We start from the raw sequence: 27,643 nt of genomic DNA, 5'->3' as shown, positions 1-27,643 counted from the left end.
CGGGCTGCTGCTGGGCACAGTGGGTCGTGTTTTCCTGGCTACCATTAAGTGCTGTCTCTGTGCTTTCCACCAGGGCCAGTACTGCGACATCTGCTCCTCGGCGAACAGCAACAAGGCGCACCCCATAACCAACGCCATCGATGGGACAGAGCGCTGGTGGCAGAGCCCCCCGCTGTCCCGGGGGCTGGAGTTCAACCAGGTCAATGTCACTCTGGACCTCGGACAGGTAAGCCAAGTCCTGCTTGGGTGTGTTGGAGGCTGTGCTGACGAGGACCGGCCCTTCTGGGCTTCTGAAGTCCTTTAGTGGCCTTAGCTGTGAGGGTGAGATGAGACCTCCTCATTTAATGGCATTTTCTGTTAAAACTTGGAAGGGAAAAACCTCGTCTGTCTGTTCGTAGTATTAACTGTCATCTGTGTCATTTGCTGTTACTGTTTAGCTTTTTTTCTAAAAGTTGGGTCACGAAAATCTCCTGTACCACACAGGTGCCATTCCCCTAGAGGGGGAGTACCTGGCTCCTGAAGGGGTGTGATTTTTAGAACACAAAAATACAGCCCTGAGGAATTTAAGGTTGTGCTGTAAAACTTTAACTGGCGTGTTTAAAGCTCTTTGAAGACAGCTAGCCCTGCTGAAGATCTTCCTGTAAAAGACCAAGGGTGACAATGGCTGCTCGGTCTCTAATGCTGGCAAGTCAAAGGGAATTAACATCGTAATAGCGATGACTGCCAGCCCTCTGCTGCTCCTATTCAGCCCCAAACCCATTCCTCTGACAGCAGGCTGTTCTCTCAGACCTGCCTTGGCTTAGGGGAAGCAGCGGGAAAGATGTCTCATCCGAAGCTGCAGGAAAGAGGAAAGTGTCAGAAACCAGAGGCCTGAGGGGCTGCAGGACGTGGCTCTGCTTACTGGTACGAGGTCTGAGGGACAGGGAGCTGCTGTGTGGGATCCCCCTTCCTTGGTGGTGCTGTGCTGCCTCGTCACTGCCCCCAGCACCTCTGTTATGGGGAGAGGGAGACTCAAAATCCCCAGGATTGTCTCTGATCTGCTCCCTGCTGTGCCACAGCGCCTGCTCCGAGCCTCTCAGCACCCTCCCGGCTCTGTTCTCTCCCGTGCGTGCCAATACACAGCCCCACCAAAATCTCCCCGACTGCCTGGGGCACAGCGTGCATCACACAGTGCTGTGTGGGCAAAGCCTTCTGGGGCTGCACACAGTGTGCTGGCCCTGCTAGCCGACGTAGGTGGCATCTGCTGGCTCTCAGAAACCTCCCTGCTGGCAGGGCTGTGCTGGGGGGTGGATTATTTGCAGCCTCCCCCCCAACCAAGGGGCAGCCTGCCATGTGGTTTCTGCTTGCTCGCCGCGCTCAGGGAAGGGATTCTCAAAGCCCAACTTTCCTGGAGAGCTTCTCCTCCTCCTTGTCACTCACTGTCAATTTTCTGCCTTCGGGCCAGAGCTCATCCAGCCATGCCAGCCACTTGCAAGCTGGTGATTTTGGCTCATCTGTGGGTTTGCAGCCCTCAGAGCTGCAGTGCTGGGAGACAGAGCGTGGAATAATTTGGGGAGGCTGCAGTTCTGCTGAAACTGAGCTGTTGTAAGCTCACCTTGTCTCCTAACCCCCTGTATTTGCTCGCCATTGCTCGTACGAGGTTGGTAGCACGACTGGCATGGTGCTGGCCGCAGTTTGTCTCATCTGCTGGGGAGTTCCTCTGGCCACACAGATCTCTCAGCGTCCCTCCTGCTTCTGGAAAGTAAGTGCTTGCCCAGCTCATTGGAACAGGAGCACAAACTGGAGTATCAGCCCATTTTCAGTGGCTTCCTCTTCATACGTGCCCTTATTGTACGTAATTGCTTTAATAATCGGTTATGCTCCTGGTGAGAGTCAGTTCTTTGCTTTTCCCTCCTTTGTTTTGGTGGGTCGGACAATAGAAACAAGATGAAAATTGCTAATTTCCTCCTTTTGAAGTTGAGGCTGGTTGAAAGGGAGGAGGGTAAAGAGGATTTTTTTGGGACCCAGTGGGGTCTGCGGGGTGAGTGCTGGAGCGGGCTGGTGGACCTGGCAGCCAGGCTCTGCAAATTCCTTGGATACCTGTGAAAGGTGCAGGTAACACCCTCGGAGGCATGTCTGAGTGCTGGGCTCTTCTTTTTGGCTGCCTGACGAGGCCTCTCCTTGTTCCACGTAACCCTGTAGGTAGCTCTTGGGTCAATTAAGTTTTAATTTAAGGTACTGATGGCCACGAAAAGCTGTTGTCCCTCTGGGGAATCGCTGGTGCCCAGCGTGCTGATGGCAGAGTCCTTCAGCAGGGGCTGGCACAGGAGGCTGTGGTGTCAACCCCATCCCATCGCTGCGGTGCTTTCCTGCTGCCGTTGTCCCTCCTGAGCCGTAACTGCTTAATTACCAGCTGGAATTGAGTTTCTCCAGCAGTTGACAAGGCTGTGGCAATTGGGAGAGGGGCAGTTAATTAAGAAGCCTGTTGGGCTTTGCTCTTGCTGCCGGGGAGTTTGCTCTCCTCACAGGGCTGTTAAAATCCTATGGGAAGGAGAGAGGGGGGATATAATTCACAGCCAGCAGGTAAGATTTTCTTTTCTAAAACATCCAAAAAAAGAACAGTAAAACCCACTCAGGCCAGCCTCCCAGCTGTCAGGAGTGTATTAAATACTTGCACCATGTCATCTTAGTGCCAGCAGTGGCCTAATCTTAACAACTTCATTGGTGAAGGAGATCAGAGCTCCTGCCCCGGCACGGGAAGGGATTGTGGCTGCTGATCTGCCGGGGGCTGGATCTGAGCTGCTCCTGCTGCTGTGTCTGTGCCTGCCTTCCTGGGAAGGGGAGCTTTGTCTCTGAAGAGTTGGTAGGGTGAAAAGCTGGAGAGGAATAAAAGTCACTGAGGGTTCCCTTGTAAGAGCTGAATTTGGGAGCCAGAACTAAGGCAAGCAGCTCCAAGGAGGGAAGTGAAATGGATTGTAGGAGCTGTTGGGGCGGGGAGTGTGAATAGGCTCTCTTTTTGTTCCTTGCTTTTAATCCTGACTTTATGCCTAAAGCTTTAACGTGTTTAGGATGAATGATTGGGTGACCGCGTGGCTTTGCCTGCTGCATCCTACAGCTCCGTGGCACCACGGTGGAGCATGGGGCCGGCTTCATGGGGTGGAAGGGCCGCAGGGTGCTGTGCTTTTGGGACACCATTGTGCATTGTGCTGTGCTCACCGAGCACAGGGACAGGAGGCCGTGACTCACCCTCACTGGAAACTGTCCCCTGTGATCTCGCCGTGATTAAGCGCCGCAGTGGGTGGAGGGGAGGAAAGGGTGTGATGGATTTCTTATTTATTTCCCCCCCCCCCCCCAAGTAGGTCATTTGAGTCAGAGCTGACAAAACTCAGGAGGTTTACAGAACCATGAATGGCTGGCTCCCTGCCAGCGCCTGACATCTTCCTTGCGTGAAGGTGAACCCGGGCCAGCCCTTCCCAGGGCTGTTTATGGATAGCTGGTGCTTTATCATCAACTCCAGGGAGAGGAATGCTCGCCGTCATGCGAGAGCGGGAGCTTCGTGCCAGTGCTTGCCCGGGGTTAATTACTGCGGTGGGAAGGTGGCTGGGCAGCGGCTCCAGGACACTGGAGAACAGCGGAGTTTGGATTTACGCCCCTAAAGGTGATTAATTCTCATTTCAGCAGGAACAGGCTTTATGGCTGAAAGCCCCCACGGAAGGGGTGAGCCAGGTCTGGCAGCTCGGAGGCTGCGCGGTGTCCCCTCTGCCTTGGTCACCAGCACGAAACACCCGCGTCCCCTCACCTCTGCCACCCAGCAGGGAGATCTGGGCTTTTAACTGCTTAAAAAGTAGTTCCCTTTAGAGGATTTGAAGATGAATAAACAAGAAGTTGCAGTTATTGGTAAATTGGGAAGATGAAAAGAAGATGAAGAGCACTGAGCTGAGCTCCTGGGCCAGCGGGATGGTGCCTTCTGCAGTCTAAGGGCTGTGTCTAGGTGAGGGAGCAGGCTGAGAGCTTACTGGGTGCCTTGAAGCCTCCTTTTTGAGTTTCATATTACAGCAGGATGTGCCAAAGCCAGCATTTGTTTTGGCTGCTGTTGGGCTGGTTACCTTACGCGTGCCAGGCTCCTCGAGCTCCGAAGCGAAGGTGTCGCTTGGCACAGGGCACGCTGGGCGCTTCAGCCCCTGGCCAGCTGAAAAGCACCTCAAAAGGAGGTGTCTTTTCCTGTGGTGGATTTCCAGGGCATAAGCCTGCTTCCTCTCCCTCTTGCACTGCAAACTTGGCCCCCGGGGCCCTGCTCTGCGCAGAAGTTAGCCGTGCAGGATGCTTTCAGGTCCTGGGCATGAGGCCCGGCTTGCAGGAGCAAGTCAGTCCCTCTCCTGGGATCCCTTTTCTTGGTAACAAACCTGAAGTTCTGGGCTGGGCTCAGTGGGTGGAAATGTGCCTGGCCCCATGCTAAAGGAACGCTGTAGGGCATAGTACAGCAGGGCACAGCACCTGGCACCTCACAGCGCTCTAAAATCTTCTTACACTTGTTTCTAGCCTCCCGTTTGGTTTCACTGAGTTGGAATGGTAACGGGAGCTGCTGGTGGTGCAGGAAGCCTCTTTGAAAGGCAGCTGGAAGGAAAGCCTTGCAGGCCGATGGGCTGAGCTTACCTCCCTGCTGCCAGCAAAAGCCGTCAGCACACGTGAATTTGATGTTTATTCCCTGGCTTAGTTAATTCAAATATCCTTCTTAATGAGCGAATTTATGAAATCCCAAGAAGAGAGCTCGTGGTTGCTCTGGAATGGAGCTTTTCTAGTGGCTGCTTACCCAAACCTGGCATGGGGTAAGGGTTATGGTCATCCAAGAAGAATTTTCAGCTAAAAGCTTCTCACCTTCTTCCTTTTGCACCCTTGTTTCAGTTGCTGTGAGATCTCTCACTTGTCTCTGGATGATATCACTGCTGCCGACGTTTTCCTCCAAGGCATCCTGTTCATTCTCACTGTACACAGAGGGAGACTTGTGATGGGTTTCTTCCTTTTCTTCCCCTTGGTGGAGATGTCTTCTGCGTCCTTCTTGTACACACATTTATAGCAAATGCACAGCTTCCATTTGTCTCGGGGCCACACAGTGCTTCAGCTGCCTGGCACGAGTTTCTCATAGAGCGTTCCAAAAACAGATGAAGATTTCAGGACTTCTGTACATAGTCTTTATTTAAAAAAAAAAAAATCATTTACTGCAAGGACTTCTAGTTCTTCGTTGTGCTGGTGTGCCACTGTGGGAAAGGGGTAGGAGGCCCGGTGACATTTACTGGGAGATTTTGCACCTTAAGTAAAGGACTGGGGCGTAAAATCTCCAACAAAGACGTTCTTTCTCCAAAGTGTTTTCTGGCTCTTGGAGCAAAAGCAGTATTAAAATAAAGCCTGTTAAGCAGGCTGAGCAGAAATCCTTTTTGCTTTCAACAGCTGGGGCAACAGTCTCCTCTCCTATGTAGAATCCTCTACAACTGCCTAAAATCCTCCAGAAGCAGATCAAGATCTCTGTTCACTTCCAGGCTTCAGAATTCTAGCTCCCTGGTGTGAGATGGCTTGTGGCACCCTTTCTGCTTGTGGATCCTGGTCAGTGCTGCCGTGTTTTAACGTGAACATCTAGTGGAAGCAGGGTGCCTGGTTGTGGTGCTTCCCAGGGGGAAGCTGGAAAGGTGTGAGGCTGAGAGCTGGCACTGAGCCAGTGTGTGCATCTTCTCTCCCAATATATTTTCCTTTTTATTGTTTGAAATAGCTTTGCTTGTGAATTCTGTTCTGTTTCTTTCAAACTTGCAGTTCCCCTGACCCAGACCAGGAGCTTTTTTTTTTTTTTTTTTTTTTTTTTTTCTCCTGATGAGGGGGGATTTTTTTTTGCCATTGCTTGGCCTTTCTTGACCTCTCTGTGCTTTCTGCTGGCTCTTACAGGATTCCTGGCTCAAGCGGCTGCGCAGGAGCCGCTCAGGTGAGCGGGAAGGGAGCGCTCAGTTGTTAACAGGTGGGGATCTGTCTGCTCCAGCAGCGAGAGCAAACCCATCTCCTCCCTTCTGAGCAGCCATGCCAAGTCAGATACCAAATTCCCTTTTCCAGGGTCCAGAGCAGGCAAGGCTGATCCTTTTTACTTTGTTACTGCTTGTGCTGGTTGCTGTAAGCGAGAAGACACACAGAACATCCCTTGAGGTAAATCATGGGCGACATGTGAATTTTAATTCTGTTATGTTTACTTATGTCATGAACCAGTACTGCTTACAATCAGTCTTCCAGGCCTGCAGTGAGTAGGGGGCATTGCACTTGCAGCATTTGATTCCCCAAAGACCCGCCAGGCCCTGAGCAGTGAGAATTGAAGACTCCTGGTGGAGGAGGATCTGCTCTGAGCACATCACTCATCGTTGCGGCACCTTTTGTGATTTCCACAGGGGTTATTTCTGACTGGCCTTTGCATCTTGAACAAATAACCCTTGTGCTTCAGCTGCTTAATCTTCCCAGAGGCTCTGCTTGCTCTGCCTGGACCTGAACCAGCTAAGGAGAATTCAGGTGTTAAAATTCAGCCTCAGCTTTCCCCCTAGGACAGCTCCAGGTAACGACTGATGAAAAGATAATTACTCTGCTTCTAAAAATCGCATGCAAGATTTCCAGGGTGATTTCTCCCTGGGTATCACTGCTTATTTTTAAATTTTGGCACGATGAGAAATGAGGAGGCTGGCAGTGAGGTTTCCTGCAGCAGAGCTCTCCCTCCCTGCCAGGCTGCCTGGTCCTGCTCCGCTCCCTGGGATCCTTCAAAGATTAGGAGAAAGCCTCGAGGCGAGCGCGAGCTGGGGAGAGGTCAGGCAAGCTGGGAGCTGGCGTAGGGGAGGCTTTGGTTTGCAATGAATAGCTGGAAGGCAAGCCTTGTAATTTCTTGCTGTTCTCCTGGAAAGTGTCTGCTTGGCTGGGCTGGTAAACAAGAGTGTGCCTTGAGTCGGGTGTGAATGTGTGCAGATACACGTGCTGCGGGGTCGGCGTTGGCTGACCCCTTTGTGGCTGCTCCAGGCAAGTTAAAACAGACCAGACCCAGCTAGTCGGGCCTCTGCCTTGCCGGGGAGTTGTGTTTTCCTGCTGCAGACAGACGTGGCAGGGAGCGTTTGTAAAGGTCGGCGTGCCCAGGGGAAGCAGAGAGGGTCACAGCCCTGACACGGAGCGCGCCGGTGTCTGCGACCCAGAAATGGGCTGGGAAGCATTGCACAGTGCGTTTGGTCCTTGATGCTTGTCCAGGTCACGGTGAGAAGCCTCTCGAGTGGGTAATTCCTGCTTCCCGAGGTGGGTTTCTGGAGCCATTCCTGCCAGCCACAGCCCTGTCCTGGCTCAAATCCACAGGGCTGGCAAGGAACACACAAAAATGCACCTCATCATCTGCCTAGTCAGCTTGTCTGCTCTTTCAAGCCTCTTCTGCCTGCCCCACCCCACACGTTTCCCTCTCTGCCTTACCACGCCTGGCTCAGCCCTGCTTTCATCTCTGCCTCATCCTTTTATTAGAGCTGTAAACGGGGGCCCCTGGGCTGCGCCCAGCCTTGATCCTCAGCCCTTTCCTGTTTTCTGGACTTGGTGCTCCTCGAATTCCAGAGCTGCCCTCCTGTGTGGGGTGCCAAGCAGTGCAGTAAATGATACGTTGCCTCCTGCTTGACAGAATAAAAAGGAGACGAGTAGGAAGGGGCGAGGTGGGAGGCACGAGCCTGGTGGGATGGCACTGGGGAGCCTTCAAATGGCTTAGGAGCAGCCTGAGGGCCTGCGGCAGCTAAGGGGGAAAATGTCCCAGATCTGTGTGTACAGGCCACAGTTTCTGCTTCTAGAGGCGTGCTGAGGAGCTGGCCAAAGAGGAGAGGGTGGAACAGGGATTGGTGATGGGGGAGATGCAGGGAGGAGGACGAGGCCTTGAGGGTGGCCTGTGGATGGCTGCGGGAGGTGAGGGCAGCGTGGTGGCTTGGGGCTTCCTTGGGTGAGGTCACCCGAGTCAGACAAGGGCAGGAGGAGTGACTTGGTGCCCCACAGAAGGGCTTGCCAAGTGTGGCTATAAAAAGGCCTTTGTTAACGTGAGGTCACCGCTAATGGGAGGTGGGTCGGGATCGTGCCAGCTCCTGTTTGTGCAGCGCAGGAAGCAACGGGGCTGCCTTCCTGCGAGCGCTCGGCTTGCCCCACGTGCCCTGGAAATGGAGCCACCAGATACGGGGAGAGCAGAGGTGGGGCTGGTAGCTCAGGTTGGGGACTTGGCACCCTCTTCCTTCCTTAGTCCTCTTCTTGGATACTTCCTCAGCCTCCTGGAGGGAAGTGCTGGGATTGTCTGATTTGTCCTTCCCTCCATTGAATAGCAAGGGCTGGGAGAAACATTGGCATGAGGCAAAATGTTGGTGAGAGACTTGAGTCTCCTGGATGCAGTGGGAAGCTCCGTACCTCTCGTTGCCCACCACATCTACCTGGGGAAGCTGTGGCCCTGCCAGCAGGGTTAAATTAGCCAAGCCCTGGTCGCAGAGCTGTGTGTCTGTGTTGGATGGTACACCGGGTTACCCAGGGGTTAGAATAAGGTGCCTTTATCCTGGAAGAGTTGCGTTACCATTGAGGGCTTTTACATTATACCTTGTTTCTGCTGAAAACCATGTCTTTCGAGCAGACCTGCTGGCAAAGCTTGCCCGTGTAACTGTTCTAGCTGATCCTGAGAGTAAATCACGCATCTGCTGCTGGTCATTCTGAGGGCTCTCGGTGGTCGTTTGTGTAACCCATGCAGTGACAAGCAAACAGCCAAACCCTGAGAGCTGCCCCAGCTTTTCCCACATGCATTTAGTTGCTCTTTCTTGTTTCCTGCACACACAAACCCTCAGCCGAGCTCTGCTGATGGCTTCCTGAGGGTTCTCGTTGCAGTGATCAGAGCACGCCCTGTAACCAAAACCCAGCTGGCGTGCTGCTGGAGGCAGCTCTTGGGTACACTCAAATGCAGATGATGCCAAGGCCTGATCGGAAGGGGAAAAGAATGGCTTTCTGCTATTTGCACACAGCTGCAAATAGTAAACAGCCATACAACTGCAAACAAATCCTACCACTGCCTTCATCGTGCGTTGTTCTGGCTGTTTGCTAAAGCTGCCGCTTAATCCTCCTTCAGTCCTCTGCAAAGTCTGCGCTCACCCAAATGCAGTGGGCACGAAGGCTTTGGCTGGAGTCCACGACGGGTTTTGTGTGTTTTTATTTCCTTTATTTACCAGCCATTGCTTTCTGCCTTGGCATCAGTTCACAGCGAGTCTCCGTAAACGGGACCGTGAACACGAGGGCGCTGCTGGGGTTCGGGAGAGTCCAAAACCTGCGAGCTCTGCGCGTCCCGGCAGCGGCACGAACTGTCACACAATTGCTGTGCCTGCAGATCTCTGGGGTTAGCGGTGGCATTGGGAATGTTAATCCCGCCCTGCCCCTGGTATGTGCTGCTGTTGGGTCAGCGAAGCCGGCTCTGAATGGCAGTGTCATGGTGGGAAACCTGCTGACCAACGCTAACGTGGTGCGTGGCTCCAACGCAGATTTTCAGAAGAATGAGCTTGCTCGCACGTGCCAGGTTTGGTATTGTTGAAATCTGCTAACAGCTGACCAACAGCTTTAAACGCAGCGCTGCCAGAGCTTGCAGGAACCACGTAGAAGAAACACAAAAAAAGCAACATTGCTGAAATGTCAGCACGTCGGTGTTCTGGCCGTGCCCGTGCAGAGGGACCCTGCTGGGGTCGGGTCTCTGTACGGGTGGGAGTTGGAGCTGCTGCCTGATGGTGGCACTGAAAGGGACTTTCCAAACCCACTGCTTGGCCCTGGGAATGGGCAAAGTGGAAATAAAAGACAGGGAGAACAGAAAGGGAATGGTGTTTGTGTCCTTGTGGAGCTGGGTCAGAACCAGACAGAAATTGGTGTCAGAACGAGACATCCGAATCCCCCTCCAGACCCGCTCAGAAGGATTTAGGTGCGCTGCTCTTGGGTGGCAGTGAGCTCGGAGCTCCTCTGAGGTTCGTGTGAGTTATTCCTCCTCGGCATTTGGCCGTGTAAAATGAAATCCTTTCAGTGGCTTCGGTGGCATGCTGAGACCTCTCGCTTCGTGCCAATCTTTAGCTAAGTCATCCTCTTCCCTTTCCTTCTCCTCCTTACCCTTCCCGAGCGCGCAGGTTTGTGACAGGATATCCACTTCATTCAAGAGAACGGGGGAAATATTTGCCTGTAGCGTGGCCAGCTGCCAAGATTTCTTTGTTCTCCCAGTCTCTTAAAGGACAGGACAGCCCAAGGAAACGCTCGGAGCTGAAGCTGGCATGCAACTTGGAGTGAGTTTGCTGCAGCCCTGCGAGTGAAATGTATGACACTGGAATTTTTTTTTGATCCCATAAATGCAAGGAAAGAGAGAACCTGGGTGGGCTGGGGACAGGCTGGGGCTGAAATCCTCTTTGATGTGAAATTGCTGTGTCACAGCTCTACAAGTTGTGCCTTCTGTGGTCTTTTGGCAAATTAAGTGCTGAGCTTGTGTCAGCTTGTGAATTCAGCTGCGTAGCTGTCGGCTTCCCCTGCATCGTTCACCACTTGTAGCTGGAGGCTCTCCGTGGTGCCACCGAAGCCCTGCTGTGACTGCAGAAAGCCTTTTGTAACAAATCCAGACCCACGGTGATGGTGGCAAGAAAAGCAGGGAGTTGTTGGAGTTTTAAGGGGACTTGGCTGTTCCTTTTGTCAGCCAATGGCTCAGCCAAGGCCTTCCTGAGTAAACTTAACAACAAAGCCTTGCTGATTTGCTACTAAAAAGGGTCTCGCTACAGCTCTTACTGCATTTTTTTAATTTTTAGTGTTACAGAGCCTAGAGTGTTTGCTCATGGAGCAGCTCCCAGGTTTGTACACCTCTTTGCATGCTCTGAAGAGCCCATCCCAACGAGGCTGTGGTCCTAGCTTGTAAAACCGGGGTGTAAATCATCCTGCATCCTCTCTAAAGCAGAGACAAGTGTTCTTTTGTCTGGCTTCTCCGTTCCACTTGTAAATTGGTCCAGGAACTCCTAAGAAAACTGAAATTGTCTTGCACAACGAATCTGGGTTGGTGTTACTGTAACTTAAACAATGCATCAAACATACAGGCAGGAGCATTTGTTTGCTCTGGATGGGAGGAATGTCCTCTTGAAAATGTGCTGTGCTTTGGTAAGTATGAATAGAGGGTTTTTCCACCCCCCTTTCCAGCTTTCTGAAGGCCAAAGTCTTGAAACAACTTAGAAAGGCTGCTAAAGCCCTGCTGATAAGATAGGCAGCAAATGTGCTTGAGAGCCTAATGTAGGCACAGAAATGTTGAAGCTGTTTGCTTTTCCCTTAACGGTGTGAAAAATGAGCGGGTCTCATTGAGGAACCCGGGGATCGTGTGCTCCCAGGGAGGGCTGCACCGAGTTCCTGCAACTGCTTCATTCTGGGGCTGGCCGCTGAAATGCTTGCTTCGGATTTACCAGGTGGGAAGCTGGAGCTGGTGTGGGCTCTGCACAGCCCCGCTCATCCCAGGTCCCTTTCCAGCAGGCTCTGCCCAGCTCTTTGAGCGTGGTGCAGGGAGGGGATTGCATCTCGATGCTGCAAGTCAGGGGCGTTTGGAGGTGTCATTTTTGTATCCAGTTAACTCCTCATTTTTCTTTCCCCCCTGTTTGTGGCTTATTGGCTGAATGAGGCTAACAACGTTATGAAGGACAACTCTGGTAGCAGGGCTTTGCAGAGGGTGCCTGTCAGAGCAGCAGGCTGGGAGCGTTTGGGGAGCCTGCGTTTTTAGCACCAGGGGAGGAGGATGCTCCAAGGACTCTGCGGTGCACCAGCGCTCTCCTTCCCCTAGTCCCCACCACCACGTTTGCGATCTAGAGCACGGTTTAGGGTCACACAGAGATTACAGGGCCTAGAGCCTGCTCCTTGGAGGTGATCAGACCGCACAAAGACACAGCGAATCGCTTGGGATCTGTGGTGAGCAAAGTGCTCGCACCAAAAAGGGGCCTTGTGCAGCCCTGCCACCACGTGCCACTCATCAAACAGCCTCAGTGCCGGTGCTGTGCCTGCCCAGCCACAAACAGCTCTGCTCCCAGGCTGGGCGGATGGGTCCTGGTCACAGCCTTGATCCTTTTACTTCCATCTTTTTGCTGCTTTTTCCCCCAAAAGGCCCAAGCAGCTACCCCAGGCCGTGGGGCAGAGGAGCAGGATGCTCGTTTGTGCCGTGCGCCTCTTTCCACCGTGCCGGGCTACCCAGACATCACAAGCATCTGCACGGAGCCACAATGGCAAGCATCAGTTAGATGTATTTAATCAGGCAGGGGCACCCTGAGGGTGATAATGCCGCTGCTTAAAAACTTTTTAACCTTCCAGGTAAGTGGGGTGGTTACGTTGTGCCCCCACCCTGGCCGCGTGCCAGCGCACACGTGCTCCCTTCTTTCACCGGTGGTCTTTCTTCCAGTGGTGCGTGCCTACACGCCCAGAGCTCTTATCTCTACTCAATCGCAGCTTTCTTAAGCCCTTGTGTTCTCTGCAGCGCTCCCCTTATCTCTGTTCCTTTCCAGGGCTGGGCAGTGGGAGCAGGGAGGCAGGAGGGGCTGAGCAAGCAGTAAATGTGTTTGCCCTGCAGCGATGCCGCAGGCTGGCCGCGAAAGGCAAGGCTGAGAGCAGTGGGAATACCTGCAGGACAGCTGGGTTTTTCCAAACTGCTAGGGTTTTACAAGAAACCGTAGTTTTAGGGTTTGAGGAAGGAGGGTTTGGAGCGTGCTGCTGCAGCACAGAGCTGCGGATCCTCATGTGAAGGTCTGCTCATGGAATGGGGCTGAAAACTGGCCTGAAGCTCTCTGCCAAGTGGCTGGCTGGCCTTCTTTCTGCTCTCTGTGCCCTGATCTCTGCCTGCCAGCAGAATGAGGATGCTGTGAGGTTCTGGGAAGGTGCTTGCAGTAGTCCCAGGTGGACTGGGGGACCAGCAAGCAGCCGCACTTGAGGTCTGGGCGGTGGAACAGGGCTCTCCGGTCCCTTCGGTCAGTGGCTCCAGCCAGGCTGGGTCTCAGCAGCCCCATGCACTGCGTCCTGCCTCTTGGGAGGAGAGGCAGCCCAGCTGCAGTTCTCCTGCCCAGCTCACAAAAACAACGTCTCTGATGAGAAGCATTGCAGCTACTCCTGTGTTTCCTTTCCCTTTTCCTTCTACGAGCATTCAGCGGTGGCTTTGCAGCGTGCGGTCACCTCCTGGCAGACCTCAGGTTTTGATCAGCTGTGTGCCCGGGCTGTTGCCCTCTTGTGGTTGAACCTGAAGGAAAAAGCTGTGGGTTTATCGCTGCACCTCGCAAGGACACCTGAATTGTTTGATGGCAGGAGCTAAGGAGTGCAGAGCCAGAGCTCTGCTTCCCCAGAGGGTGTGTTTTATGCATGGAGGGTTTATTATCCACAGCGAAGGGCAGCAGCTCCACAATTACAACACTTTTACCTCATTCTGTAGCCAGAGCTGAAGGTCTGGGGCATGGTGCTAAGAGCTGCGTCTTTGCCCACCATTTGGGGGAAATCTGTGTGTCTGTGGCTGTACCTGGACGAGGTACACCTGCTGTGGTGCAAGCAGCTGTGTGGCCGTGCATATCCCTGAATAATGCGCCAATAGCTGTCCAGCACTGCTGGTTTTGCACAGTTTATAAGGCGGCTGACCTTTCTTTTGCTGAGGCTTTCAACAAGCCAATTTACAGCCCTGGGAGGGACCACCCAGTGCCTGCTTTCGTGGCCGGTGGAGGGGGACAGGAGGGAACTCTTCAAAGAGCAGAGGAGGTGAAGTTACCACAGCGGGCCGTGTATTGATTTCAGGAATTGTGAGGCTCGAAGTCGGATGCCAGCCTGCTTTGCTCTGATCTCAGCAGAATCTGACCCCTGTCCCTCGCAGCAGAGGTGATCGTGTTTCCCCGGGCAGATCCCCTTTCTGTAGGGCCGCCAGGGCGACGGACCCCATGCCTGGGAGCGGTGCAGGGAGGCATGGCAGGGGAGGCTGGGGCTGCGTCTGGTGGACACACCACGAGCACAAACCCCACCACGACAGCTCTGGAGGCTGGTGCCAAACAGGGCGGGTTGCTCGGAGCTGCCCTGTGTGCATGCATGGCTCTGCCTCCCCTCCTTTGAAGAGGATGACTCTCTGTGAGAGCAGGAGATGAAGACTCAGTTCTCGGCTGAGTTGAAAGGCGCTGTTTACAAATGTTTATCCTGGAAAATATTTATAAACCTACCCCTGGGAGCAGGGCCGTACAGTGCAGTGGCCTCCCATGGACTGCAGAGCACCTCTCAGGATGGGCTGCGTCCCGCTGAGGGCTGCTGCTTGTCCTCCAGGAGCTGCTTCTTGTCACCCTGGTGTTTATGTCACTGCTGTGCACAGCTCTGCACTAAACCCTAAATCACGCTCCCAAGTCCCCTGCCGTAGAAGAGCTGTGAGTGTTGGGCGAGGAACAGAAGTGCGATGGCTGCTGCTCTTTGCCGCTGTAGAAGTGTTTCGGGTTCTTCACACCGGGTCATTAAAAGCTCCTCGTTAATCTCGTGGGGGCATAACGTGCTGCAGCTCCTCGTTAATCTCGTGTGGCTGTGAGCTGCCCATCCCGCTGCCCCCATCCCCACAGAGGCGAGCTGCAGGGGACAGTGAGGACATGCAGCGGCCGTTGGAGGCACGCTGAGGTTGTAACCCCGAGCTTACGCTGTTTCCACAACCCCTCCTTGCATCGCTGTCTGTTTTGCTTGTGTTGGAGCACAGTAAATCCCCCGCTCCACCCCAGCAGTGCTATTTTCTGGGCAGGGAGCGGGGATGGGCGCTTGGGTGCTGTGCAGGCTGGGGCTCTGTCTTCGGTGGAAAAGCTTTGGGGTTTATTTTACCCACATCCCGACGTCCTCATCTCACGTCAGCAGCCAGCCCCAGTGTGGCTTGGCGCCCCTGTCCCCTGTGTCTCAATGTTCCCAGGGCTGGGACGGGGCTGGGACGACAGGATGCGAGCGGCTTGGTGGTGTAGCTGCCTGGGCTCGGGTTGCTGAAAGGGAGAGGGGGGAACAGGTGCACTGCTGCGAGCACGAAACTAGGTCAGGGGCATGGCCTCAAACACAACACACCGCTCCTCCGGCCCGGGGAAGTTCAGTCCAACAGTGCCTGGCTGCTGGGGCTCTTGAGTGCCTCACAGGCCAGAAATTTGGTGCTGCTGGAGGCTGCCTGAGCAGAAGTGCTCGCGGGAGTGATGCTGTTTGCAGTTGGCCTCTTCCTTGTGTGCTGATACCTTTCTGACCAGGAGAGCTGGAGATGTTTTGAGAGCATCAGCCCTCAAGCAAAGTGAAGCCACTGCGTTTGCGCTTTCTGCAGCCAGGTTACCTGCTCGGCGGTCCTGGGGCAGGTCGGAGAGGAGCAAGGCTCTGTGGCAAGCAAAGCAAAGCTTCTGCAGATGTCTGAGCCCCGGGAGCCACTGGGGCTGAAGACCAGAGTGACCGCACGTGTCTGCAGCGTGTTTCTTCTTAACGCCGTGTTTATTTGCTGTCCTGTTTGTTCTGGCACAGCCCAATCGCCTGCTGAGACAGATAACTGAGCGCTGGAGCACAGCGTGAGCAAACTTCTCTCCCTGCAGCTGCCAGGAGCAGCAGCTCTTCTCCCCGTGCCTGCTCAGTGGCAGCCAGGGAGCAGCTCAGGGAAGGGGAGGTTTGCCACCCAGCCCCTTCTGGACCTGTCTTTGGGGTCTGGGGCTGGCAAGAGACTGGGACAACGTCTTTAAACGTCTCTTGTCCCATAGCTACAGGAGACAGAGCATGTAGGATGGGGCGTGGGAAGGCTTTTGGCTGGATCACACCTTCGCTTTTCCCTCATAGCTGCTGCTGGGTCCATGGAGAGCTCCGCAGTGCTTCTGGCACCTCTGCTGCACAGACAGGGGGCTGTGGCCGTGTTGGGGCCAGGCAGCAGCTGCCCCTGAGGGACTGCCTGTCCTCCTGCCACACAGCGAGCCCCTAATTTCATGTTATTAGTTGTGATAACACTGCATGTGTTTAGAAAACAACCCCGCGTGAGTCCTCCCTCTGAAAGAATTTGAACCTGTCTTGAAGTTTGGAGGAGAAATGTTTTCCCAGACAGCCCATCTGCAGCAGGACCTTGCTGTCAGCTGCTCACATGTCTGGGAAAAGCAAGCGGTGTATCCACAGGGGGAGCTTTCCTGGGGGCAAGGGGCGAGAGGCTCAGCACCCAGCCCCTTGTCCCCATGAGTGCCTCCGGCAGGGCCAGGTTTGGGCAGCCTAACACCAGCTGAAGCCACAACTCAGCCACAACGGAGGGCACAGATCTGTTGGCAGCTAGCACAGCCCCGCTCCTGCCCACCTCACCTCAACGCCCCTGCCCTGGGACTTGCAGTCAGTGACTGCCTCCAGCCCTTGGCGTGCGCTGAAGGAGCAGAGAGGGATGTGTAATCAGGAAAGTGCTAAGGGGTCCCTGGTCTTTGCAGGGTTGGTGTGAGCACGAGCCAAAGCAGCATTTTGTGTGCGTGTCCTGCTCAGCATCACCTCTGCTCTGTTCGGGGCTGGGCCCAGGGACAGCTCGAAGCAGCACCCGGAGCTCATCGGTTGCTGAGCTGTGGGGAAGGGATTAAAGAATCCCCTGATATTTCAGTAGCTGATCAAAACCACACTGAAAATCTCTGCCAGGGGGTGTTGCTGGAGTTCATTCCATACAAGCCGCCTCTTTTCATCCTGCTGCCGTCAGAAAATATCAGAAACTATCAATAGCACGGTTGATATCACACTCATGTGATCTTATCAGCTCCTGCCTGTGAATTGTGACCGAGTTTAATTGACTCTTTCCCCGAGTTGGTTTGGGAGGGTTCCTCTTCCCCAGCAAATGAGTTTTCCAGCTGCTTACTTTAAAGGGGAAAAAAAAAATAGTTAGGGATTTTCTTTGGCTACCTTTCCGGCTTCCAGCTGTTAAGTACTGGAAATGTGTTCTTCATTATGTCCGAGAGAGAAATGTTTCTTTCTTCCGATTGGGGTGGCAATAAATAATTCAAAGCATAATGTGCTGTAGACAAGCGGGTTAGTGTCATTTGTTCTCCGCACAGCAGCGTGCGGCGGGGAGCAACCACTGACATGACGAAGGGGCCGGGGAGGCGCTGGGGTCTTGCCTTAATACATCAGCTTAGGCTGAGTGCAGTCGCTTTTGTTATTTGGGTACAGATTCGATAACCGAGTGTCCAGGTCTACCTGTAGGCAGCTTTGCATTAATTTAAAAAAAAAATTAAAAGCAGAAATAAGCGATTTTTAGCAGCCCCTTTGAGCAAGCACACTGCATGTCGCTGCCTCGGTGGCACCTCTCCAGCCCACGGCGCCTCTCTCCTCATCTGACCCCTGAGCCCTCGAGTCCTGGAGTGATCTCGAGAGCCAGCGATGGGGCTATTTTGGGTTAGGAGGTGGAGGAGGGGTGAATTCCAGTTTTGTGGAGCGTTGCCTCCTCTGCCAAGGTTGGCTCCAGCTTGTGCGCTTCTGGTGGTCTTGGCCAGGCCAGCATGACCAGGGCGTCTCCACTACCAGGGGGGTCCCAGGACACAGCCTTCCACTTATTCCTCCTAACCTTGGGTAATTAAGTCTCTGAAGTTTGGCACGTGCTTCCCCTCTTTGGTCAAGGAGGTGCCAGGGGTTAGAGGAGATGAATTCGTGTGGCTGCCGGTGTTGCTGGCTGTGGTGGCTGCCTCTGGGTGAGCTCCCCCCGGCAGATCCTGTGGTGACGTTGGGGACTGATGGCAGCACACAGGTCTTCTTGGAAAGAAAAGAAAGTGTCTTTTTGGAAGGGTAGGGAAAGATGGAGAGAGAGGGCTGTCATCGATGGTTGGCAGCAATCCCTTCTCTAACTCAGCTCGGCTGAAAGTGGTGTAGTGGGGACACATCCCTGAACAAGCCCTTGGAGCAGTACGAGGCAACATCTCATCTGATGCTGTGGGTGATCCGTCGGTGTGAGAGGGAAAAAATACCAAAAATTTTGCCATGAGCTAATTGAATTTCAAAAGAGTATGAATCAGAATAAGCCCCCAGTGAGAGATGAGGTCACTGACAGAGAAAGAGCAGAGCTGGAAAGTGCAACTAAAATCTTTCTCAGACAGGAAAGGAAGCCGTGGTCCCTCAAGTGGGACATTGGCCTGAGGCACCAGTCTCTGCTGTGGTCCCAGTTCTGCAGCTGGGAGCAGGCAGCGCTCGCACAGCCCTTGTGGTGTTTGGGGTGTGAGGGGCACACAGAGACCCCTATGGCAATGGGAACAGGCTTGAACGCTGCTGTGGGATGGGACAAGCTCGTAAGTGTGTGTGTGTGTCATATCTGCTCTCTCTGCTGACACCAAATTGCAGAAATCAGCTGTGGTGTTCTCCTGCCTGAGAACCTCTGAAGGCATCTCCATCCTTTTGGCCTCTCCCATTTTCCCTTACCCCAGCCCAAAGCTAACAGGAGAGGTGGGCTGTGAAAGGGCTTCTCACGTTTGAGATTTTCCTTCCCAATGTGGTGAATGCTTTAAAACGTTTTGCCCGCAAAGACGGCAGCATGTGTTTCCCTTTAAAGCGATGTTTAATAAGAATATTTTTAAAAGAATTAAAATACCAATGAAAGCAGGAGGGCATAAGCCAAATGCTAAGAAAAAGCCCTTGAGGATAGAATGAGTTGGTGAGCAATTGGGTCTTGAACTCTGTGGGAATTGGACTCAATCTGTGAAGTCTTCCCGGATATCCCGCCACGATTTGGAGCCCTAAAAATAGCACCGGACTCGAATGGCCCAGATGACCTCAAAGCTGCTTTGCGAGAGACTTGCAGGGTAGCCAGGGTAGGTGAACACCCCGCAGCACATCTGGGCTTCAGAAACTTCTGCGGTGGGGATTGCTAATTGATCGCTGGCCTTCGTTAGCACCAGCCTGTGATGGATGGGGCTGCTGAGTTCGCTTCTGCAGCAGGCAAACAGTAGTGCAGGACGGTGGCCTCCTTTCAAAAGCTGAAGCGAGTCTAAAGGGCCCAATTAACTGGGTTCTGGGGAGGCTGTCCCACCAACAACCACAGCCCTGGCTGCCGGCTGTGCTGGCAGCAAGCCCGCTCCCTGATTTATTTATTCCTGGGCTACGCACGGGCCCCAGCCCCGACCCACGGCACTCCGAGGCTCAGCGGAGGAGATGGGAGCGCATGCGGAAAGGTGCTTGGAGAGGGGCTCTGGCTGGGAACAAAGCAGCCAATTTCCTTTCACCACAGACGAGCCTTATCTCAGGAGATAGCGTTTGTCTCGCATGGTGCCTCTGGTGTCGTAACCGCGCTCTTCCTGGAGATAGGGCTTGAGCAAAAATCCCACAGCAGGAGCCTGGCCTCGGATTGCAGCTGTGACTCAGGAACCCCGACCCATGGGGGAAGTGCTGGGACCAAGGAGCTTGGGGCTGAGTTTATTTGCTCATTTATTTATTTTCTTTACATATGCATGTATATATATACATATATATGTATGTATATATGTATTATATATATATATGTATATATATGTATGCAGCTGAGACGTTTGCCTTTTCTCTTCTCCCTTTCCTTCAAACCCAGCGCTGCTGCTTGTGTGAGATTAACAATGGGCCGCGGGTAGGTCTGGCTGGTTCGGGCTGAGTTCACAGCAACACTTCACCACGATGCACTCAAGGGACCGGAGGAATTTTGCAGGTTTCCCATCCCTACTGGCCAGAGGAGACATCTTCTCCTCTTCCATGCATGCAAAACGCCAGCCTGCCTCTGCCACCGGTGCTGAATAGCCAGGATGTCAGTCAGATTGGTGTCCGTGTGTATAAATATATACATATAAATATGTATTTTTAGCTCGCGCTCTTTTCTGTGATGTTAAACGTTCTTGAAGCTGGGCAGGAAGGAGCTGGTGATAAGAGAAGAAAAGGCTGGAGTAAGTCCTGCGAGCAGAGATAACGCTGCGCAGGGAGCAGGGGTGAGCCGGCACTGGAAGTTCAAGGCAGCCAGCTGGGCACGCGATGTGCCCGAGGCAGCTTTGGGGTAGCTCAGAGCACTGTGCTATTAGACATGAGGCCATTGTGTTCAAAGGTGTATGACATCATCCGTACTTTGCTCTAAAAATACTTAAATCTCAGTCAAATTAAGGGATTTCCTCTTATACCTGCCCTGAGTCACGAGGTCCCTCATAGGGCTTCCTCCTCGGCCGGAACCCCATTTTTTCTCATGCCATTTAACCGCAAGTGGTGATCACTGAGCTTGGGGGTGAGCTGTGAGATGAAGGTGCCCCGTGTTACACCACCGTCCTTTATTTTTATGTATTTTTATTTATGAAGATGAGCACTCCCAAGCTGATCTTCAGGTGCCCACACCGTTCCCGTACAGAAATTGGGCAAACCCAGGAGGCCGCGCTGCGCTGTGCTGGTTGTCTTTGATTGCGGAGCAGAAACGAAGCAGGATGAAAGGTCACACCAGACTGCTTAGCGAGTTGCTGCTTGCTGCTGGGAGGAAGTTGAGGAATTTTGGCCCAGCGCAGGCTGAAATTCCTCCTGGGTTGTGTGGGAGCCTTCGGCCTGGGGGAGGCCGCTCCGCTCGCAGGTCCGCTGAGGCCTCACTTTGTCAGGACATGAACGCTTTGCATCGTGCCAGCTGTGCCCATACACCTGGTCAGCAACGTGCCGTGTCTCATGATGAGTTTTGTTATGGCTGCTGCCAAAGTCACGGATTCCTTCTGTGTGTTTTACCAGCAGAGCAATCCGTGACTGTGGGCGCTTCGTTGTCCGCACCTCAGCATGCACACAGCTGGGTGAGCCGTTAACCAAATTAACCGAGAGCTGTTAAAATACAGTCAGAGGAGATGGGAAAGAGCTTGGTGCTGCTCCCAATCTGACACCCTCTTGGTGAAATCCTCTCATAGGAGTGTTGTGCTGGGCTGGAGGAGGGATGAACACGATCTTTTAATGGGATTCTTTCTTCTCCTTGTGCTCAAGGTCAGAGTTTCAACCCTATTAGACTGCACATTGGTAAAGAGGAGATACCAGGCAGTTGTTACAAGAGAGCTCTCAACATGAAGCTCATTCTTCTCTGTCTGAGGAATGGATGCCCTGAGAGGTCCCACCCTGTGCACACAGCCCCGGTCAGTGCAGCAGGAGATGGGGCCTGGGCCGGGCTCTCCTCCAGGCCGTGCTAGTGGTTGCTGCACAGAGATGGTCGGTTACTGGGGGAAAGAAAGGAGGACATGGTTTTCATTAAAATTAGACCTTCTCCCTCCTCCACAACCCTTTGAAAAATGCAGCAGAAATGCCTGGTTTGTCTCAGTCCACATCCCATGGCTGTTTGCGCCAAGACGCCTTCTCCGTCAGCTGTTCCGGGGCCAGATGGGCTGTGAGCTCGGGGAGGGCTGTCGGAGGATGCTGCCACGGAACTTCGCCGTCCTGGCTGCAGAGTGGTGAGTGTAGGTCTGCCTTCAGCCTCCCCGACCAGCTCCTATAACCCAGGGAGCAGTGGATGGCTGGTTTTGTAACTGTGATGTAGTGGCACACACTGTGCCATTCCCTCCTCCATACATGCGCGCTGTCTGGTGGTGAAGTCTTCCTTGGTGTACTGGTGCACCTGGAGATATTTTCCCTTTTAGCTCTTCAAGTCTGTCTGGCATTAAAAACTGCATCAATGCTTTCCCTTTAGTAAATCTCTGAGGCTCATGGGGCACAAATAAAAGCGCATCTGCCCCCTGGGTCTTCCACTGCTGCTCTTCGCAATTGGTTTTGGCTTCCAGCTGTTGTCATGACATGGAAAAGAAGGAGGCGGCTGGATCTCTATTAATAACCATTTAGAAGCAATAGCTCTAAAAAACTTTCCCTTGGAGGCCTCATTTCACGGTTTATCTTTTTCATTTATATACTGCTTCATTTCATTTATTTACTGCTTCGTATTATGCAAAACGAACGTCCTGAATGCATTCGGTGATTAAATGTGCGAGATGCTATTTCAGAAACGTGCTGAAATCCATACAGAAAGCCTCCTAAGAATAACAGAGCAAAGAGAGAGACCAGTTCTCGCGGAGTTACCAAAAAAAGACTCTCCCTATGTGAGAAGTGACAGCTCCCTGAAGAGAGCTGCGTCTCGCTGCCTCAAATAACTGCTGTCGTATCGCGTCCCCCAGTCCTGCTTTCTGAGCGATTTCAGATTTAGGATGCAAGCACTCCCATCAGGATTAGCAAGCAGGAACTCCCTGAGCCCTCTATTTATAGAGAAGCTCGTTTTTCCGTATATTTTGGGGCGAGTAGACTCTTTGCTAGCACAGTTTTCTTTTTGCTGAAATCAGCGGCACGCTTCTGGTAGATGCATGGAGCAGAATTAAGGCAACGTACAGAGAGCCTTTGAAAAATCAGCTCCAAGAACGTTTTTTGTGTGTGTCCTCAAAGCCATCTCTGTGTAGGTGGCTGGCTTGGGTCAGCCGGCAGGATTTGAGTGACTCCCAGTGAAATTCCTCTGCAGTAGCAGGTCTTTGGGGGGCATCGTTGCTCACCTAGCTGCCTGGAGCTGCTGGCGAGCACTTCACCGTCTTCATTTGTGCACATCAGGTGGCTCTGCACGAGTTCGTTTTCCCCTTTTCTTCCTTGAGTCCCTTTTTCCTTACCCCTCTTTCCAAGTAAGGTCTTCCTGGGAGGAGCGCAGCCCTTTGGAGGAGCCCAGTGGGAGTTGCCCCTAATCCTGCCAGCTGCTTACGATGCAGATGCTCTCCCAGAACAGCTGGCTCCCAAAAAACCATTCCCAGAATCTTCCTGGAAGCATTTGACAGTCACAGAGAGTCGACACCTCAAGGTAAATAGTCTGAGATCCTGAAATCCTGAATACGGTCATGGGATCTTATCCATCTTATCACTGAAGGATTAGGGAGTGTTAAGGGCATCTTTACTGCCCCATGGTGCTGGGCTTGCACTGGCGTTTGCAGGAGGATTAAGGCAACTGGGAGGTTTTCAGTCCTTGTTATGGGGGCACCCGCTCCTCCCTGTGTCCCACGGGGTGCCTCAGCCTGCTCCAGGGCTGGGCTGGCCTTGGGGGCCAGCATCCATCCCCCTGTGCGGGGTACCGAAGGGCATCTGCTCTGTGGTGGCAGAAAAGCCCACTTAGCCCTTCCCTGGGGCTGTGCTAGTTCAAGTTTGGGCTAAAGACAAATATTTAAGTCTTGTCTCTAAGCAGATACCTTACACCTCTCCCACCAGCCTAGAAAGTGCAAAGGGCATCTCAGCTGAGTGCCGGATATCTCCTAATGCCCAGTGAAAGCCTGGGGTGGGCGAATCCTTATCTGGAAGTGGCTGAAGCATCCTCTCGAGGAATTCCAGCCATCCCCTCCCGCCCTGACAGCTTTTTGCTCTGCTGTGATGCCTCCAGTTACCTGCACGCCCCGTGAGCGCGTCTGGCTTCGGCGACACCGGGCTGGCTGCTGGGCTAGCACAGAAACCAGCTCCTGAATTCAGAGGGGACACTTGTGAGCTGGCGCTGAGCACACGTGTGTGTTGAAGCACGTCCAGGCTGATGCATCAGCATCCCCCAGGTGTAGCCACATTGCACGGGCTGTTTGCAGCCCCAGGACCTTGCTGGATGCTCCCTAAGCCTCGCAGCAGCACCGCTCTGCCCTGGTTCGTGCCGGGTGCCCGGATTTGGTCCCCCGAGGATTTTTGGCAGGAGGCGTGCGTGGCACTGCCCAGGGAGGGACAGCTCGCCCAGGAGGATGCTGCGAAGATAAAGCAGAGCTGTGTGTGAGATCGGCGAACAAGCCAAATCCTTCTCAGAAGCGGCATTTAAAGAAAAAAATCCTTTGTGGAAAGCTGTCCATCGGCTGTTGACAAAAGCCAAGCCGCTTAGAAAGGGGCTGAACAGGCACCGTTCAGAAAATATCATCCTAAAACATTGGGTTGCTGCTGCCTTATGACACTGAGCAGGTTTCGTGCTGGTCTGTGGTTCCCAGACCGTGGAGAACAGGAGAGGGTTTTCTTTGATTTCTCTCAAACTCTTGAGTTTTAAGAGAAAAACTTGAAAATGGCTCAGTGCAGAGCTCAGTCCCTTTCCTTTCCCCTGAGTCTTGGTGGTCACCTGTCCCTGCAGCCACGTCGGAACAGCCCCAGCACCGTTTTGCTTTCTAGAAGGGCTGAAATTGTTCTCGTGTGACTAAATGTAGGCACGTACCTCCCAGCAGCTCAACACAGATATTTTAATGAAGGATTCTGAAGGCTGGGCTAGGAGGAAATAACGCTGCTCTGGGACAGCTGAAGCTCAGCCAGGCAGTTAATGAGTAAACCCATTGCTTCAATGACAATAAATGATTAGAGGCAGAAGATCTAAAAGGGGCAGGGTGCTGACCTGGAGAAATTCAAGGGCAAGTCAGAAGCTCCCTGGCTTTCCGGGATGTAGTTTGTTTACTAAATGCTGCCGTGTGGCTTTGCGGCACCTTGGAGGAGTGTGAGCGAGACCTCACCAAAGAAACTCGGGATGGGGCTGGTTCTGGTTTGCTGCCTTGTTTTCACGTGTGTCTCCCGGGGCTGGAAAACTGCAATCGGTGCCTGGAGAGAGGGAACGAGGAGCTGGGGGAGCTCACTGCTGTGTGCTGATGGGTGGGCAGAGGATGCGCTGCCCCAACAGCAGCGGGGTTTCTCTTGCCTCCCAGGTCCTCAGTTTTGTTCTTCAAAATCTTAGCAGTGGGCAGTAATCAGAATTACATTTCCGTGGTGTTTTGGTGCTCGTAAAGCTGCCCAGTGCCCAGATAAGCAGAGGGAAGAGTGGGAGGGAGGTGGAGGAACTGCCCTCACCTCCACCTTCCCCTGCTGGCTCCGGGACTGGCTCCGTCCTTCCAGGCACTGCGAGCGATGGTCCTTGGGGAAACCGGCTCCAAAACCACTGCCAGCAGGGAGATGGCACCATAAAATACCCCTGGCTGAGTGTCCTGGCTGAGGATTCACTGTGGGAAATGAAGGGGGGCTGAGTTGCACCTGGTGTTTTTTTTGGAGATGTTGAGAGCCTGCGATCTGCTTGCCTGGAGGCAAGTGTGTGCATCAGAGCTGGTTTGCACCTCCCTGCCCTGTGGAGAAGGGAAAAAGAAATTGCCCAAGAGTCTGGGAGCACAGAGCTTTTTATTCATCTGCCTGATAATAGGAGCTAAATAAAGGCTCTGGAAAAAAAAAAAAAAAAAAAAAAAAAACACAACCATTTCTCTTGCAATATTGGTGGGGCAGAACTGTACTGGAACTAAACATGGAACGAAAAAGTCTGGCTTTTTTGCCAGCTCTATTTTTGGAGCGACTGCTCCATCTTTGTGAGTTTTCTCAGCACGTGCGCTTGAAGCAAGCAATCTGCCTTGATTTTTTTCCGGCAGGCTGTCGCACTCTACGAGATAAGGGTGGCAAGGCAGGGGACTCAGCAGATTTGACGAGACATCGCTCTGAATACCAGGATGTGGGTCTCGTTCCAGGGGGAGGTTCACTGCGGTCACAGCCTCCTGAATGTTTTCTGTGCTCTGACTAGAGATGGGCCTAGCCCGTACGAGCTGGAAAGAAGAGGGTGTGAGATGTTGGCTGCCTGCTTTGTGTCCCAAAATTGCAGTCCCAGCTGGAAGGGATGTGTCCCAGCATTGTGCAGTAGTGCTCACGTTGCTCTGGGGCATGGAGCAGGGAATGGTGTTTGGCCCCGGGAGCAGGAGCGGGGTAGGAGAACCTGAGCTGGGCTTTGGCTGAGCCGTGGCTGAAGCAGCGAGGACCCAGCAGTTCTGGTTCTTTCCTGCAAAATGCTGCAGTAAGAGATAAGTTAGCATGCTGGGTATTTAGTGCAGCCGGCAGCACGAGGCCTTTTTTTGGCTGTTGGCTTCCCGTTACAGAGCGCTGAGCCCCAGGCTTGGCTTCGAGTCGAGTTTCAGCCTCTCACCAGGCACTGCTGTGGCTGCATCGTGACTCAGAGCACTGCTGAGAGCCAGAAGGACACGAGGAGTTCGGACTGGAGGATGTTTGGGTAGGGACATTTCTTTCCAGCATCGGACTGGAAGGCGAGAAGGACCCCACAGAAACTCCGTGGGATTTACTGACTGTAAGCTCGTGGCTGGCTGTCTTTGCGAGAAGATAAATGGAGAGGACAGGGACGTGCCTCATGTTTCTAATTCCGTGTTTGGGGTTGCTGCTGTTCATTGAAAGCATTTCCCCCGAAGTGTGAGAACAGAAACGCGAACGCTGCTCTTGGGAAGTGCCCAAAACAACGTGTCCTGTTGGGAAGCATCGTGCCTGCGTGGGTCCCCCAGCAGGGCAGAAATGCCACGAGCAAAACTCCGCGGTGCTGCTGTGCCAGGGATGTGTCCTCTGGGCTGAGGGCAACGCCAAGTGTGTTTCAGACCTGACTGGTGGTGTCCATCACGGCGCATTAAAGGCAACTGAAGGAATTTTACCCTGTGGCTTCTTCCACTATCGGGTGTTTTCTGCCACTTCAGGATGGGTACTGCAAAATCAATCCTAAATTCAGTGCTGGTAGCTCATAGGGCAGACCCTGGGGACGGGACCTGATGGAGTTAGGACACGCTCACGAGGCTTTTGGCAGCCGGGAGCTGTGCTGGGTTTTGATTTCTTCGCTCTGGATTGCACCGGTGCTCACAAACCCCACGCTCCTGCCCCTTGGCAGCCAGAGAACGGCCTCAGACCTGCGACAGCCCCGCGGTGCTGCAGGACCCGCAGCTTCCCCAGCCCAATGGGGCTCCCCGAACATCCCCCAGGTGTGAGGGTGGGTGCCAGCAGCCCGCAGTGGGACCACAGAAGCCCCTGGGGAGTGGAGCAGAGGCTGTCCTGGTGTCAGCAGCATCCTGCTGATGTTGAGACAGAGCCAGGACCATCCTGCAGGGCTGCGCCGTCCCCTCTCTGTACCCTAAAAGCGCTCAGACCCCCTCATCTGCGTGGCTGTAGCAAGGCGTGTGCTTCATGGCTGACCTGGTAGCTTTAAATGCCTCTTCCCTGCCTCTTCCATTCCCCTTAAAAAGCCTAGTTACTGGCAGGGCTGTTTTGGAGGCCTGTTTTGATTAATCCTCGCCCTCTGACTCCGCGACGTGTGCGGCTGGGGCAGGCCGAGGTGCAGGCAGCTTTCTGGTGCCCCCGCGCTGAGGCAGGCACGGAGCTGGACTTCTCCTTCCCTGCAGACGTGTCCCGGGTAATCCTTGGGGGATATATGCTCGTACAGTACCAGCTTTGTATGAGGAGGGGCTGCTGAGCCGTAAATCTCCGTTTCTCGAGCGCCGAACTCCCTGTTGGGTTGGTTTTGATGTTAGGAATTTTCTCTGATAAGAGAACTTTATTTGCCTTTAAATATCACTTTGTGACAGGATGATGGAGTGGGGATTCTTGGAGCAAGCCCGTGCCAGCCGGGGAAGGGAAGTTCTGCTGGGGCTTTTGTTTTTCTCTAGCGCTGACATTTTAGCTCTTTACAGAGTACATTTATTTTATTCTTGGCAAGGCTGCGTGCACACACGTCAGTGTCCAGACGAACGGGGGCAGCCCGGCGCTGGAGCTGTGCTGGAGCCAAGTGGGGCTCCTGCCCTCCTGTACCTGCGGTGCCCGGGGGAGAGGAGCAGTCACGGGGCTTTTTTGCAACCACCTTCAAAATGTGGCTTGTGTGGGTTCAGCAGAGCTGCCAAGTGTAGAGCCTTAAAAAAAAAAAAAATCTAGTTTT

The 27,643-nt window shown here is 53.4% G+C and overlaps 1 protein-coding gene across 1 annotated transcript in view; it reads left to right on the top strand.

Annotated features, from left to right (window-relative positions):
• The window catches only part of LAMA5 (laminin subunit alpha 5), an 83,782-nt gene that overhangs the window by 5,804 nt on the left and 50,335 nt on the right, over positions 1 to 27,643 (top strand). The window contains exon 2 of the mRNA XM_032198536.1: positions 74 to 226. Coding sequence (XP_032054427.1) covers positions 74 to 226 — 153 coding nt within the window. The remainder of the gene's footprint in view (positions 1 to 73; positions 227 to 27,643) is intronic.

The sequence above is a fragment of the Aythya fuligula genome, chromosome 16 (assembly GCF_009819795.1).
Source record: "Aythya fuligula isolate bAytFul2 chromosome 16, bAytFul2.pri, whole genome shotgun sequence".
Lineage (NCBI taxonomy): Eukaryota > Metazoa > Chordata > Aves > Anseriformes > Anatidae > Aythya > Aythya fuligula.
Note: the sequence above shows the minus strand (reverse complement) of the source record. Positions and strands in the feature narration are given on the sequence as shown.